At 38.5% G+C, this 16,413-nt stretch overlaps 1 protein-coding gene and 1 non-coding gene across 8 annotated transcripts in view; both read left to right on the top strand.

The window, feature by feature from the left end:
• IFT88 (intraflagellar transport 88) overlaps nucleotides 1–16,413 on the top strand; it is a 134,310-nt gene that overhangs the window by 58,888 nt on the left and 59,009 nt on the right. For all 7 annotated transcript variants that reach the window (XM_040447981.1, XM_040447982.1, XM_040447983.1 and 4 more), the window contains 2 exons: nucleotides 9,581–9,680; nucleotides 14,521–14,607. In XM_040447981.1, the coding sequence (XP_040303915.1) occupies nucleotides 9,581–9,680; nucleotides 14,521–14,607 (187 nt within the window). The remainder of the gene's footprint in view (nucleotides 1–9,580; nucleotides 9,681–14,520; nucleotides 14,608–16,413) is intronic.
• On the top strand, nucleotides 11,534–11,606 carry TRNAK-UUU (transfer RNA lysine (anticodon UUU)). The gene has a single exon. It is a non-coding gene; the product is annotated as a tRNA-Lys (tRNA).

Raw genomic sequence — 16,413 nt, forward strand, 5'->3', positions numbered from 1 at the left:
ACCTCAGCGCCCCCAGACAAACTGGATTTTAAAACAGAGGCTGTAACAAGAGGTGAAGAAGGGCATTATATCATATATCATAACTAAGGGGTCTATCCACCAGTAAGATCTAACAGTTGGGGGCAAATATTTATGCCCCCAACAAAGAAACACCCAAACATATAAGTCCATTAATCACAAACATAAACTCATTGATAATAATACCATAATAGTAGGGGACTTTAACACTCCACTTATAGCAATGGACAGATCACCTAAGCAGAAAACCAACAAGGAAACACTGGCTTTGAATGGCACGCTGGACCGGATGGACTTAACAGTTTACATTAAGAATATTTCATCCCAAAGCATCAGAATACACATTCTTCTCAAGTGTACATGGAACATTCTCCAGAATAGATCACATGCTGTGGCACAAATCAGCCCTCAGCAAGTACAAAAAGATTGAGATCATCCCTTGCATATTTTCAGACTATAACGCTATGAAACTTCTATAGAAATCAATCACAAGAAAAAAATTGGAAAGACCACGAATACTTTGAGATTAAAGAACATTTTACTAAAGAAAGAATGGGTTAACCAAGAAATGAAAGAGGAAGTGAAAAAGTACATGGAAGCCAGTGAAAATGAAAACATGACAGTCCAAAACCTCTGGGATGTAGCAAAGGCAGTCATAAGAGGGAAGTATATAGCAATCCAGGCCTTCCTAAAGAAGGAAGAAATGTCTCAAATACACAACCTAATCTTAACACCCAAAGGAGCTGGAAAATGGAAATATAACAGCAAATAAAGCCCCAAAACAGCAGTAGAAGGGAAATAATAAAGATTGGAGCAGAAACCAATGATATTAAACAAAACAAAACAAAACAAAACAAAACAAAACAAAACAAAACAGCAGAACAGATCAACGAAACCAGGATCTGGATCTTTGAAAGAATTAACAAAATTGATAAACCCCTAGCCAGATTTATTAAAAAGAAAAAGGAAAGGACCGAAATAAATAAAATCATGAATGAAAACAGAGACATCACAACCAACACTGTAGAAATACAAACAATAATAAGAAAATATTGCGAACAATTATATACCAACAAATTGAGCAATCTGGAAGAAATGGAAAAATTCCTAGAGACATAAACTACCAAAACTGAATCAGGAAGAAATAGAAAATTTGAACAGAGCTATAACCAGTGAAGAAATTGAATTAGTAATCAAAAATCTCCCAACAAACAGGAGTCCAGGGCCAGATGGCTTTCCAGGGAATTCTACCAAACATTTAAAGAAGACTTAACACCTATTCTTTTGAAGCTGTTCCAGAAAATAGAAATGGAAGGAAAACATCCAAACTCATTCAAGGCCAGCATTACCTTGATTCCAAAACCAAAGTCCCCACTAAAGAGGAAAACCACAGACCAATCTCCGTGATGAACATGGATGCAAAAATTCTCAACAAGATACTAGGAAACCGAATCCAACAAATACATTTAAAGAATTATTCATCATGATCAAGTGGGATTTATTCCTGGGCTGCAGGGCTTGTTCAATATCCACAAATCAATGTGATATATCACATTAATAAAAGAAAGGATAAGAATCATATGATCCTCTTGATAGATGCAGAAAAAGCATTTAACAAAATACAGCATCTTTTCTTGATGGAAACCCTCAAGAAAGTAGGCATAGAAAGAACATACCTCAACATCCTAAAGGCCGTATACAAAAGACCAACAGCTAATATCATCCTCAAGGGGAAAACTGAGAGCTTTCCCGCTAACATCAGGAACACAACAGGGATGTCCATTCTCACCACTGTTCAACACAGTGTTGGCAGTCCTAGCCTCAGCAATCAGACAAAAAGAAAGAAAAAGCATACAGATTAGCAAGGAAAAAGTCAAACTTTCACTCTTCACAGAGTGAGAACCCTGTTTTCCTTTTGGAAAACCCAAAAGACTCCACCAAAAAACTTCTAGAACTGATACATGAATCCAGCAAAGTCGCAGGATATAAAGTCAATGTGCAGATATCAGTTGCATTTCTATACACCAATAATGAAGCAGCAGAAAGAGAAATCAAGGAATCGATCTCATTTACAATTGTACCAAAACCCATAAAATACATAGGAATAAGCATAACCAAAGAGGTAAAAGATCTGTATGCTGAAAACTATAGAAAGCTTATATAAGAAATTAAAGAAGACATAAAGAAATGGAAAGGCATTCCATGCTCATGGATTAGAAGAACAAATACTGTTAAAATGTTGATGCTACCCAAAGCAATCTACATATTCAATGCAATCCCTATCAAAATAATACTAGCATTCCTCAAGAGCTAGAACAAACCATCATAAAATTTGTATGGAACCAGAAAAGATCCTGAATAGCCAAAGTAATGATGAAAAAGAAAACCAAAGCTGGAGGCATCACAATTTTGGACTTCAAGTTGTGTTACAAACCTGTAATCATCAAGAAAGTATGGTACTGGCACAAAAACAGATGCAGAGATCAATGGAACAGAATAGAGAACCCAGAAATGGACCCACACATCTATAGCCAACTAATCTTTGACAAGCAGGAAAGACTATCCAATGGAAAAAACAGTCTCTTCAGCAAATGGTGTTGGGAAAACTGGACAGAGATCTGCAGAAGAATGAATCTGGACCACTTTCTTACACCATACACAAAAATAAACTCAAAATCGATAAAAGACAAATGTGAGACAGGAAACCATCAACCTACAGGAGAAAACAGGCAACAACCTCTTTGACCTTGGCTGCAGCAATTTCTAGTTAGACATATCTCTGAAGTCAAGGGAAACAAAAACAAAAATGAACTACTGGGACCTCATCAAGATAAAAAGCTTCTGCATGGTGAAGGAAACCATCAACAAAACTAAAAGGCAACCAATGGAATGGGAGAAGATATTTGCAAATGATGTATCAGATAAAGGGTTAGTATCCAAAATCTATAAAGAATTTATCAAACTCAAAACCCAAAAAACAAATAATCCAGTGAAAAATGGACCAAAGACATGAGTGAACACTTTTCCAAAGAACACATCCAGATGGCTAACAGGTACATGAAAAGATGCTCAACATCATTCATCATCAGGTAAATACAAATTAAAAAAAAAACTGCAATGAGATACCACCTCACACCTGTCACAATGGCTAAAATTAACAACTCGGGAAACAACAGATGTTAGCGAGGATGCGGAGAAAGGGGAACACTTTTGCACAGCTGGTGGGAATGCAAACTGGTACAGCCATTCTGGAAAACAATATGAAGGTTCCTCAAAACAGTTAAAAATAGAGCTAGCTTATGACCCAGCAATTGCACATTGTAGTGTTTATCTAAAGGATACAAAAATGCTGATTGGAAGGGGCATATGGACCCCAATGTTTATGGCAGTACTATCAATGATAGCCAACCTGTGGAGAGCCCAAATGTCCATTGACTGATGAATGGATACAGAAGTGATACACACACACACACACACACACACACACACACACACACACACCACCCCCACCCTCGCAATGGAATATTACTCAGCAATCAAAAAGAATGAAATCTTACTATTTGCAACAACATGGTTGGAAGTAGAGTGTATTATGCTAAGTTGAATAAGTTAGAGAAAGATAATATATGATTTCACTCATGTGTAATTTAAGAAACAAAACAGATGAACATAGGGATAGGAAAGGAAAAAATAAGTTAAAAACAGGCAAACCATAAGAGAGTCTTAAATTCAGAGAACAAACTGAGGGTTGCTGGAGGGGTGTTTGGTGGGCAGATGGGCTAAATGGGCACTAAGAAGGGCACTTGTGGTGAGCAGTGGGTGTTATATGTAAGTGATGAATCACTAAATTCTACTCCTGAAACCATTATTACACTATATATTAACTAACTTGGATTTAAATAAAATTTTAAAAATTCTTTCTCCCTCTGTCCCTCTCCCACTTGAGGAATCTATATATATATAAAAAAATTTTTTTAATTTTTAAAAATTTAAATAAAGAAAAAGGAAAATTCAGTCTTGACATTATTTGGATTTTTCAATTATATATCATTCTGTCATTCTTACTATATTTTGTTAATTCATTTAATATAGGGTTAAAATTATTTTTAACCTTGTGGTGTAATATAAAGCACATAAAAATTGTACAAAATAATAACATCAGCTCAGTGATTTATCACACAGCAAACACCTATGTCATTACATAGCTTAGATAAATAACATTTAAAGAAGAGAACATAGTCAGCACCTTAGAAGCTCTGCTGAGCCTATCCCAGACCCTGCCCCTCCCACTCTGAAGGGTGACAGGTATCTCCAGAGAAATGGTAAATCACTTCCTAGCTTTTCTACATACTTTAACCACACAACCAGGCATTCCTAAACACTATAATTTAGTTTTGCATTCTTTTAAACATTATATAGGTGGACTCGTACCATGCCTGTTGTTTTGTGTCTGGTGTCTTTTACTCTATAGCAGTTGGCAATGTTGTTGCATGTAGCTCTGGTTTGTTCATTTTCATTGCTGTGTACTGGTATAACCATACAATGGAATATTATTCTCGACCATGAGAAACTGAGGTAAGTTTGTTATAGACCCTAGAGGAAGTACACAGCATACCTGGCAATGCCACCCAGGGAAGTCAAGACAGATACAGGCAGAGAGAGAGGCAGGACCTGGGGCACATGACTTACTAGCATCTGTGGGTGGAGTGTTCTGGGGCTCCTGGCATAAGGCCAGATGGGTCCATTCAAACCAAAGAGTAGGGGTATCAGTAAGCTCCATGAGGGTCTGTGTAGGGGGGTGCATAAGGGGAAGGCCTTGGGAGGTGGGGGGGGACTGTTTATCACAAGGACTTTTGGGGAAGTCCTATCAGGAACTTAGATTTGCTTGGTGCTCTACAGATTGCTGCCTGGGACACATACTTGTGTTAGAGGCTAGTGTTAGTTTTTGGTCCCAACAGGGCACGTGGCCAAACACGATGGATGCCAAGGTAGCAGTAGGGCACAGTAGCTTAGCGAAGGTCTGGACAGTGTTTTTCAAATGATTTCTTTTAGTCTGCAGCTTGTCTGTCACTTCTCTTGACCTACTGGGGAAATAATTGGGATTTTATTGAAATCCAATGATCAGGCTGGAGAGAACTGACATCTTTAAGATGTTTACTTTTCAAATCCATAAGTACAATACATTCCTCCATTTAGGTCTTTGTAATTTCTTTCAAATACTTTTTAGTTTTAAGTCTAGAGATCTGCATGTCTTTTGTTACATTTATTCCTACACGTTTGATGTTTCTGATGGCATACAGCATAGTTTTAAAATTTTGTTTTCTACTTGTGCATTTCTTGTATGTAGATATACAGTTGAATTTTAGATAGTGATATTTATCCACTGACCTTATTAATAAATTTACTTTTTCAAATAGTCATCTCTAGAATCTTTTGGGTTATCTAAATACACATTTATTCTGTCTGCAGATAATGACACTTTTCTTTCTTTCTAGTCAATCTTTATGCTTCTTTCTGTTTGTTTTCTTGCTTCATTACACTGGCTGTGATGTCCACTTCAGTGCTGAATAGAAGTGGTGATATAGTAGGCATTTTTGTTTTTTCCTGAATTCACAGGGTTAAAACTTTTCACAACCTGCCATTATGTATGATGTTTGCCATTGGATTCTTGTAAATACTCTATCAAATTAAGGAATTTTTACTTTTGTTTCTGGTCAGGCTAAGAATTTTTATCAATTCTTATCAATTTAACTCCACTTGATTGTGATGTATTATCCTTTTAAAATATCACTGGATTTGATTTGCTAATCATTACCTAAGCATTATCCCATCCATATTAATGAGAAGGATGAGGTTTGTATTTTTAAAAATAATGTCTCTGGGGGTACCTGGGTGGCTCAGTCAGTTACGCTTCCGACTTCAGCTCAGGTCATGATCTGTCTCACAACTCGTAAGTTTGAGCCCTGCATCGGGCTCTGTGCTGATAGCATGGAGCCTGCTTCAGATTCTCTGTCTTGCTCTCTTTCTCTCTGCCTCTCCCCCGCTCACTCTCTTTCTCAAAAATAAATAAAACATTTTAAAAAATAATGTCTTTGATTTTGTTAACAAGGGTAAGCTGACTTTATATCACAAGTTTGGATGTGGTTTTTTTCCCCCCCTGGAAAAGTTTATGAGATTGGTATTATTTCTTTATGAAACAAACAGAGGAATTTACTAGTAAAGCTGTCTGCATTCAAAGTTGTCTTTATAGGGAGGGTTTTATTAAACAGATTCTACTTTTTTAATAATTATAAGATTATTTTGACTTTCTTGTGTCACTTTGGGTAAGGTGCATTTTTAAGGAATTTGTCATTTTATTCTTATTGATTTTTGTTTGGTTATTCTTTTAGCTATTGAGAGGGGTCTGTTAAAAGTTTTTTACTGCAGTTGTAGATTTCTACATTTCTTCTTTTAGATTATTAACTTTGCTTTATATTATTTTGAAATTATATTATTGGTTGCATGAAGATTTAGAGGTATATCCCTGGTAGATTGATCAGTGTTGTTTTTTTTGTTTTCAGAGTCATTCATAACTTTATTATCAGAACTTCATTTTTTTTTTTTTGAGAGTTTTCCTAACGTGTTGAGCTTTATGTCTTTTAAGTCCAAAGAGTTGTTTTGTTTTGTCTTTACTTCTCTTAGAAGATCTTGAATTGACTTTACATGATGAATACAGCTCTTTGGGGCTCTGATGAGTTAGCCATACTCTTTTAGCTTTAGAAACTTCTCTACAGGACATTTAGAACAAGTTCTCAAGAGCTTCCCTGGAGGGCATTCAGAAACCCTCCAGAGTTTATTCTCAAAAAAGCTCTTTTTCTATCCAAGCTGAAATCCCAAGGTCAGAATCATCTTCCATGATATAATTCTCTCCTATCTCTGGAAGGAATTTCTGTCTCCCTAGGCATCTGCTAGTATCCTGAAATCCCCTCCACCAGCATTCCCAAGGGTCTCAACAAAGGTATCTTCATTGTTTCTCCTGGGAAGCCGCAAAGAGGATTTCTTTTTCTTTTTTTTTTTAATTTTTAAAATTTACATCCAAATTAGTTAGCATATAGTGCAACAATGATTTCAGGAGTAGATTCCTTAGTGCCCCTTACCCATTTAGCCCATCCCCCTCCCACAACCCCTCCAGTAACGCTCAGTTTGTTCTCCATATTTATAAGTCTCTTCTGTTTTGTCCCCCTCTCTGTTTTTATATTACTTTTCTTTCCCTTCCCTTATGTTCATCTGTTTTGTCTCTTAAAGTCCTCATACGAGTGAAGTCTTATGATTTTTGTCTTTCTCTGACTGAGTAATTTCGCTTAGCATAATACCCTCCAGTTCCATCCACGTAGTTGCAAATGGCAAGATGTCATTCTTTTTGATTGCCGAGTAATACTCCATTGTATATATATACCACATCTCCTTTATCCATTCATCCATCGATGGACATTTGGGCTCTTTCCACACTTTGGCTATTGTGGATAGTGCTGCTATAAACATGGGGGTGCAAGTGTCCCTTCGAAAGAGCACACCTGTATCCCTTGGATAAATGCCTAGTAGTGCAGTTGCTGGGTTGTAGGGTAATTCCATTTTTAGTTTTTTGAGGAACCTCCATCCTGTTTTCCAGAGTGGCTACACCAGCTTGCATTCCCAAGTGGTATTTTTATTTTCACTTTACTTTTAATGATTCTGTGTTCTTAATTTAAGGTGTGTCTCTTGTAAGCAATACAAAGTTGAGTTTCAAACTGAGTGTAGATATCTCTAGAATGCCTTTCCCCAGTCTGGTTTAGATTCTCTGCCACTGCATTCTTGTGTTCCTTTGTAATAGTTCTTACACGAACTTAATTTACTGGTCTGCATCCCCTGTAAGGGCATGAACCATATTTTGTTTATCCTTTTTTAGCCCCTGTATATTTGGTATATAATGTCTGACATCTAGTAGACATTCAACAAGTGTCAGTGGTTTCCAGATCATTAGCTTGGAGCCCTCACACCCTCATTAGCCATGTCTCCAGGCTCCTTTGTTGGGGGTGGCGCTGGGGACAGAGGGCCATTCAAAGGGGGGCCGGGCAGGCAGGGCTTCAAGTCCTCTCTCTCCACTGCAAGCAGAAGTGCTCTTTTATAAGTCAAAGATAAAATGAAAGATTCTACCTGAAGAAAGAGATCTTTTGCTTTAATGTTTTTAAATTATTTGTCCAGGCCAGTGGCTTTGAAACATTTTTGAACCAGAACCTCAGACATTTATTTTACATAGTTTACAGAAACATGTTGCATGAAACAATCGTTGCCCTTATTATGCGTATTGCCCTTTAGTATTTTCTTCTTCTCTTTTTTTAAATAGAGGTCATGATCCACTAAACTGATTTCAGTTGACCTCAATTTGAAAGAAAGTCTTGGTGAAGTGGGTTTTGCTGTCAATAAAAATTGGGTTTCAAATTTTCACTTGCCAGTTTTCTAGCTGTGTGATCTCAGATCTTCCGTTTTCCTATCTGTAAAACAGAGAGCATGCCTGTCTTTCAGGGTTGTTGTGGGGATTAAATGTGATAATGCTGGAGCGCCTGGGTGGCTCAGTCGGTTAAGCATCTGGCTCTTGATTTCGGCTCAGGTCATGATCTCGAGGTTCATGGGGTCGAGCCCTGCGTCAGGCTCTACGCTGACAGCACAGAGCCTGCTTGGGACTCTCTCTCCCTCTGTCTCTGCCCCTCCCCTGCTCACGTGCATGTGTGCGCTCTCTCTTTCTCGCTCTCTCTAGAAAACTAAGCATTAAAAAAAAAAAAACTATTAAGTGTGATAATGCTTATAAAGGAATTAATGCAGTGCCTGATATATAGTTAAAAACAAATGTTCTGTGCCCTTTGAGGAACAGATCTATAGTCGTCAAGTTTGGACACAAAACTTAAACATACTCTACAAGTTCTATAGAATTTTTCTCACCATCAGAGCATTTAAGATGAAAAAATACATAGAAATACTTTTACCTGTTACAAATTAAAATTGTTTTAGTAGTTAAGTTAAAAATGAGACTATGGATATAAATCCAGTTTCATTTAAAATACCATAAATAATTAGAAGTGACAACAAGCTAATGAAAAGTTGGGTAAAAAAATCAGTAGTTGAGTAAAAAAAAAAATCAGTTTAGAACTGAAGAATTTAGTAACTTACTGCCTGCATCGGAAGAAATCAAGTGCTTAGCCTTAGATAGTGCTAGGGACACTTTAAAATTTTTTTGAAAAGTCAGTTTTGAGGAAGCCACCAGCAACATAAAAATGCCAAAACAGGGGCGCCTGGGTGGCGCAGTCGGTTAAGCGTCCGACTTCAGCCAGGTCACGATCTCGCGGTCCGTGAGTTCGAGCCCCGCGTCGGGCTCTGGGCTGATGGCTCAGAGCCTGGAGCCTGTTTCCGATTCTGTGTCTCCCTCTCTCTCTGCCCCTCCCCCGTTCATGCTCTGTCTCTCTCTGTCCCAAAAATAAATAAACGTTGAAAAAAAAAATTTTTAAAAATGCCAAAACAAAGTAACTTTTTTTTATGCTTTACATCATAGGTGTGTTGAAGTTGTGAAAGCCTCTCAGTATGTAGAGCTAGCAAATGATCTGGAAATAAACAAAGCAATTACATACTTGAGACAAAAGGACTTTAACCAAGTAAGTTTTTTAAAGTTTTAGATGTTTTATATGTTACTTGGTCAAAGCAATAATATTGGGAAACTGCTTCTAGAATACTGTTATCTGTGATTATTCTGAAGTTGAGTAATATTTTTATTTGTGTTAACATAATTTCTATTAATATAGTATTACTTTCATTTTGACCTGTTTGTCCTCTTTGTCCCAGCGTAAATACTTGTCACGTAACGCATGGTTCCTAAATTACTAAGCCATGTTCTAGTCCAGGGAACAACTTTTCCCCTAGAGGTTTTCAAACTGTTCTCTAAACCTGTAAGGTTTTTTAGAGGCAGGGAAGGCCAGGAGCCCAACTAGCAGCATGGTGCTTCCATCGTCCTGTCTTCACCAGAGAGCTTTCCCGTGACCTGTTTTGTGTATTTGGTTTACTCTGGAACGTTGCTTTGGGCATAAAAGGGTCCCATTGCTAAGCACAATTTCACAGTCCTCCAGGACATCTTGCTGGTATCACTGCTACCTTGCTGCCTTGGGTCAAGATGGAATGGGTGCTCCCCCCTCCGTAGTCTTTAAAATATTTTGTGTTCCATTTGCATTTTCAAGATTTTAATTAGTTTACTTATGTTTTAAAAATGTAATTTCTGCTTTCTTTTCAACATTGCTGCTTTGACTTTGTGTTTCTTTTGTTTGTATATTGTAAGTATGATGAGGTGGGTATAATAAACCTTAGTTGAAAGGAACACTGTTAGGTTAAAAGGGATTGGGTTGACATAACTCATAATGACCATTTGACGAGGACTACTTTATTTACAATTCAAGTAAAAGAGAAAAACATATACCTTCTAATATGAGGTTATAATTCTGTAGCTAAGTAAAGATGCTGAAATCTCAGAGTGTGGTTCTATGTGATGGTAGTTCTGCTTTGTAGTCACCTTTGTAATAGAGAAAAAAATCCATAAAAAGCCAAAGGTAGATGAAATGAAGTAGTTTGGGCTGAAGGCCCGTGCTCATGTGTGGACAGATGCAGTGGAATGCAGAAACCAGTAGCTTAGATGGCATCAGTCGGGAAAGAAAGCCAAAATGAAAATATATCTATTTTCCTAATTGTTTGTGGGGGGAGAAAAGAAAACACAACCCAAATTAACAATGTTTTTTCCATTATTTGTTTTGCTATTTATAGCTAAATTTAATTTTATTGGTACACTTTTATCAGTTTCACTTGTAAAGGAATCGATGTTACAATATTTTATTTTGATTAATTAAATTTTTTTTATTAAAAATTTTTTTAACATTTATTTTTCAACGTTTTTTATTTATTTTTGGGACAGAGAGAGACAGAGCATGAACGGGGGAGGGGCAGAGAGAGAGGGAGACACAGAATCTGAAACAGGCTCCAGGCTCTGAGCCATCAGCCCAGAGCCCGACGCGGGGCTCGAACTCACGGACGGCGAGATCGTGACCTGGCTGAAGTCGGACACTTAACCGACTGCGCCACCCAGGCGCCCCAACATTTATTTATTTTTGAGACAGAGAGAGACAGAGCATGAGCAGGGGAGGGGCAGAGAGAGGGAGACACAGAATCTGAAACAGGCTCCAGGCTCTGAGCTGTCAGCACAGAGCCTGACTCGGGACTCGAACTCACAGCCCTCACGGACCGAGAGATCATGACCTGAGCTGAAGTCGGCCACTTAACCGACTGAGCCACCCAGGCGCCCCTGATTAATTAAATTTTTAAAGATTTTTATTTTTATGTAATTTCCACACCCAACATGACACTCGAACTCACAACCCCGAGATCAAGAGTCACACGCTCTACTGATTGAGCCACCCAGGCATCCCTATAATATATTTTATTTTTAAAAACAGTAATATTGAGGGTTGCCTAGCTGGCTCAGTTGGTAGAGCATGTGGCTTTTGATCTCAGGGTCATGGGTTCAAGCCCCACATTGGTCATGGAGCCTACTTAAAAAAAAAAAAAAATTGGGGGCGCCTGGGTGGCGCAGTCGGTTAAGCGTCCGACTTTAGCCAGGTCACGATCTCACGGTCCGTGAGTTCGAGCCCTGCGTCGGGCTCTGGGCTGATGGCTCAGAGCTCAGAGCCTGGAGCCTGTTTCAGATTCTGTGTCTCCCTCTCTCTCTGCCCCTCCCCCGTTCATGCTCTGTCTCTCTCTGTCCCAAAAATAAATAAACGTTGAAAAAAAAAAATTTAAAAACAAATATTGGCTATGCATTCATTGAATGTGTAAAAGAACGGTTTTGAAAACCACCCATTTCAAAGCAAAAAATCTTGAAAATATTTCTTTTATTAGAATAGTTACATAGCGTTTTTAGAATAGTTCAGAAATTTTAAATATGAAATGTTTTTATTCTCTCAGATGTTTTTAAATGAATGTTTTAAAGTTCAAAATATTTCTGTTATTTTAAATAACACTGCATCATTTTTTACATATTATTTGAATTCATAGTAACCTTTTGGGGGGGAGAATAACTTGGTGTTATATGTAGTCTTAAAGTCTTGTTAACAGTGAGCCGCAAATTAATAAAGATGAAAATTTTAAAATCTAAGACACTTAAAAAACATTTTTTTTAAGTTTCTTTATTTTAAGAGAGAAAGAGATAGTGTGAGTGGGGGAGGGAGAGAAAAGGGAGAGAGAAAAGGGAGAGAGAAAGAGATAATGTGAGTGGGGGAGGGAGAGAGGGGAAGAGAGAAAAGGAGAGAAAGAATCCCAAGCAGGCTTTGCGCTGCGAGTGCAGAGCCCAATGCAGGGCTTGAACTCACAAAACCACAAGATCATGACCTGAGCCAAAACCAAGAGCTGGATGTTTAACCAACTGAGCCACCCAGGCGCCACATCTAAGACACTTTATTAATAGCTTTATTAATAGTATGAATAGCTGTTTCTAAAAGGAATGATGTAAGCTAAACTACTATATGGCATTCCATTTTTTTTAATTGTTGTTGTTAGCTTGCTTTTGATAATCTACTTACAGATTTCATAAATATCAGAAAACTGATTATTTTCTCTCTACACTTTACTTTTGAGAATTTAATGGATACATGAGTTACACCTATTCATGTGCCTTATATTTTAAATTAACACATACATTTATTTTGACACAATCTAAAACTAAAGTTTAAAACCTCAGAATTCTTACTCAAAGGGAAATGTATCTTATAAAACTTAGAGATTCAAAACAGCAGTGACTTTTACATTAATAGCCATGGACGTTGTATAAAGAGTCAATGAGATAACTCCTATAGGATGAACAACATAAGTAGCAATAATTTCTGAAGTGCGTTTTAGGAACTTCTTGGCAATTCTGCAGAAGATCCTTCCAAGAAAGTAAGTGAGAAAGAGAATCTCAAAAGTGAGCATATGATGTTGGGGTCTTTTTTCTTCTTTGTGGAATTATGAACTACTAGCCTAGAAACTTCAGTGATTTTCTTTAATCAAAAACCTTTGAAAAGAGGGGCACCTGGGTGACTCAGTCGGTTGAGCATGTGACTCTTGATTTTGGCTCAGATCATGATATCATGGTCATGGGGTTGAGCCCTGCATTGGGCACGGAGCCTGCTTGCGATTCTCGCTCTCCCTCTCCCTTTTCGTCTGCCCCTCCCCTGCGCATGCACTCTCTTTCTCAGAAAACAAACAAAAAAACTTGAAAAGAATAATTACTTCTATTGGAACCTACATATGTAGAATGTATCCTTAAAAAGATTGAGTCAGCACACTAAATGGTGCTATATTCGAGGCTTCGTTTGAGGTCAGACACTTTCACAGCACACAGATTTGTCAAGATATTTTCACTAACAGCAGCTTGTGAGCATCGTAAAAACTAAAGCAGCGTTTTTGGTTGGCTCCACTCTCTCCAAGAGCAGAAAGTGCCCAAAGCCATGCATTTTCTGTTCAGTATATGTATCTTGAAGGAAGGAAGGAAAACCCATTGCCTTTACCTGCTTTTTTTACTGTTATTTCTCAGGGGTTTCTAAATTGAGTACTCACTTTTCATGTAAGGTGTCTGACCATTCCAAATATCCTGTTTGGTTAGGATGGTCTCAGACCTGCCAAGTGGTTAAAAATGTACTTTCATTTCTCATGGCTTGAAAATATAATTATATTTGGAACTACTTGAGATAATTTTTTGTCGTAGTCCCAGAATTAGTTTCTGTCATCAGTTTTGGAAAAATTCTCGACCATTAGCCTTTCTTTCCTTTCAGGAGTTCCAGTTATGTTTTAGACCTTTTTGCTATGTTCCCATATGTCTCTTTTATTCATCTGAGACCTTTTTTTCATCTCTTCTTTTCCTTTGCTTATTTAGTCTGAACATTTTCTGGGATCTTGACCTTCAGATCCTGGTTGTCTCAGTAGTGCTGTAGTGCCTTCCAAAGATATTTTTAGTATTTGAATATAAATTTTCTAATTGTTCTCTGTAGAATGGTCTTCTGTAGGCTGATCTCTGATAGCCAAAAGCAGAAATTCTGATTTGCAAAGAGTAAATTTGATTGTGTCCTTTAGGTAAAAACCTCACTTATACCCCGTTATGCGGGATAGACACTAAACCGTGTCATAAGACTCACAAGGCCCGATATTTACTACTCTCTGGCTGTACCTACCCTACTGTGAAACCTCTCGGTTAAGTTCTTCATTTCAGTTATTGCACTTTTAGTTTTGCTGTGTCCTTTTTTATAAATGCCGATTCTCGGATGAAATTCTCATTCTGTCGTCTGTTTTCTTGACCATATCAGTCCATTCCCTTTGTGTCCTCCCCTGGTGTGACACTCAAGACACAGTGGTCTTTACAGCAGCATTAAGCCCGGATACCGTCCTGTTACAATGATCGTTAACGTCCAGATATTTCATTTCTAGGCTGTGGAGACCTTAAAAATGTTTGAAAAAAAGGACAGTAGAGTGAAAAGTGCAGCTGCGACCAACCTCTCGTTTCTGTATTATTTGGTAAGTTCTGGTTCTTTTACAACGAAGAGTGGATACTGTGGTGTTTTTATGTTGCTAAATTTCTCCCCGAAGAGCACGGCTAGAGAGAAGCTCCAAAGAAGACTGGTAGAGAATGTTAGTAGAATGGGGTGCCTAGAGGTCTGATCACGACAAGTTCTGGGCCAGGGGTTGAGTTTATGGATATGAGTGAAAGGACCATCTCAGAAGAAGAAGGGAAGGAGAAAAATTATGGTGGGTAAGCATCACTCAGAAAATTACACAGTGCGGATCTGCGAGGTGGGCTAGAGACCGGTTTCAGCACCATGTTAGCAGTAAAGAAAGTGATGGCTCAGGTTACATGATTTACGTAAGGTACAGTGTCATCTATAAGAAGCATACTTTGAGCATCTGCCGGATCCCAGTCATGGGGAATACCAAAAGTCTAAAAGCTCACTAAAAGGGAGCTTCTTCATTTGGAACAAAGGAGGCATGCGGGTGGACTCAGACGGAAGAAAGGAAGGTTGGTTGAAAGTAGAGATAATAAGTGTTTCAGAAATTCAGAGAAGGCACAAAGCATTTTAATTTTGGGGAGACTAAAGGGATGAACAAAAGCACAGAGACAGGAAAGGTGGGAGAGGATGTGAACATAAGGATCACTATATTTAGTTAAACCACATTCTCAGTTCCTCTTGGAACTTCTGGTTGGTGCGCCACTGAGAATCACTGCCGTGCTGAACTACTGTTAACGGTGGAAATTTTACCCCTACTCTGTTGTGATGGAAAAGAGATCAAGACCACTGGTGAGGAATGACAGCAGTATTTTAAGCCTACTGGCAAGAGAGTGGTGCCAGGTGCAGGTTGAGAGGAGGCTGCAGATTAGGGAGAAAGATGCTGAGTTTTTTTCCTAATATGTTTTTAAGATTTTTTGTAGCAGTGGTGATATGTGTATATATATATTTATTAAAAAAATTTTTTTATGTTTATTCTTGAGAGAGAGAGAGAGAGAGAGAGATGGAGTGTGAGTGGGGGAGGGAGACACAGAATCCGAAGCAGGCTCCAGGCTCTGAGCTGTCAGCACAGAGCCCGACGCGGGGCTTGAACTCATGAACCGTGAGATCATGACTTGAGCCGAAGTTGGCGGCTCAACCGACTGAACCACCCAGGAGCCCCTACAGTGGTGATATATTTAAATAGTAATGGCCAACAAGCATGTGGAACTGATCTCAGATGGGAAATCGGGGATAGAGATGATTTGATGATTGTCTGCGTAGAGGTCAGAGCTTTGATAATAGATGCTATGGGCTGATCGTGTGTGTCCTCCTCCCCCAACCAAATTTATATGTTGAAGCCCAAATGTGACTGTATTTGGAGGGACTTGGAGAGATACTTAGGGTTAGATGAAGTCATGAGAGCAGGTCCCCTGATTGATGGGATTAGCGCCCTTATTAGAAGAGAAGGAACCAGACCCCTCTCCCCATGAGGACACAGCAAGATGTCCTCCTGCAAACCAAGAAGTGGCTCTCAGCAGACACCACATTGGCCAGCACCTTGATCTGGGATCTCCCAGCCTCCAGAACTATGAGAAATAAACGTTTGCTGTTGAAGCCAGTCTGTGGTATTTGCTATAGCAGCCTGAACTAAGACGATAGAGGGTATCTCCAGGGGCTAGAGTGTAGCACAGAACTGAGAACTGACTTTGGGATTCACATACATTAAAGAGGCCAAAATAAGAATCCGATCAAGAAGATGGGAAAGGAAGTACAGTATGATGCCTCTGAAGTAAAGGAAAAAAGGAAGGCACAAAGAGGAAGCATGTAACATTGAAAT

This window comes from Herpailurus yagouaroundi, unplaced genomic scaffold (genome assembly GCF_014898765.1).
Source record: "Herpailurus yagouaroundi ecotype Mexico unplaced genomic scaffold, PumYag 197, whole genome shotgun sequence".
Taxonomy (NCBI): Eukaryota; Metazoa; Chordata; class Mammalia; order Carnivora; family Felidae; genus Herpailurus; species Herpailurus yagouaroundi.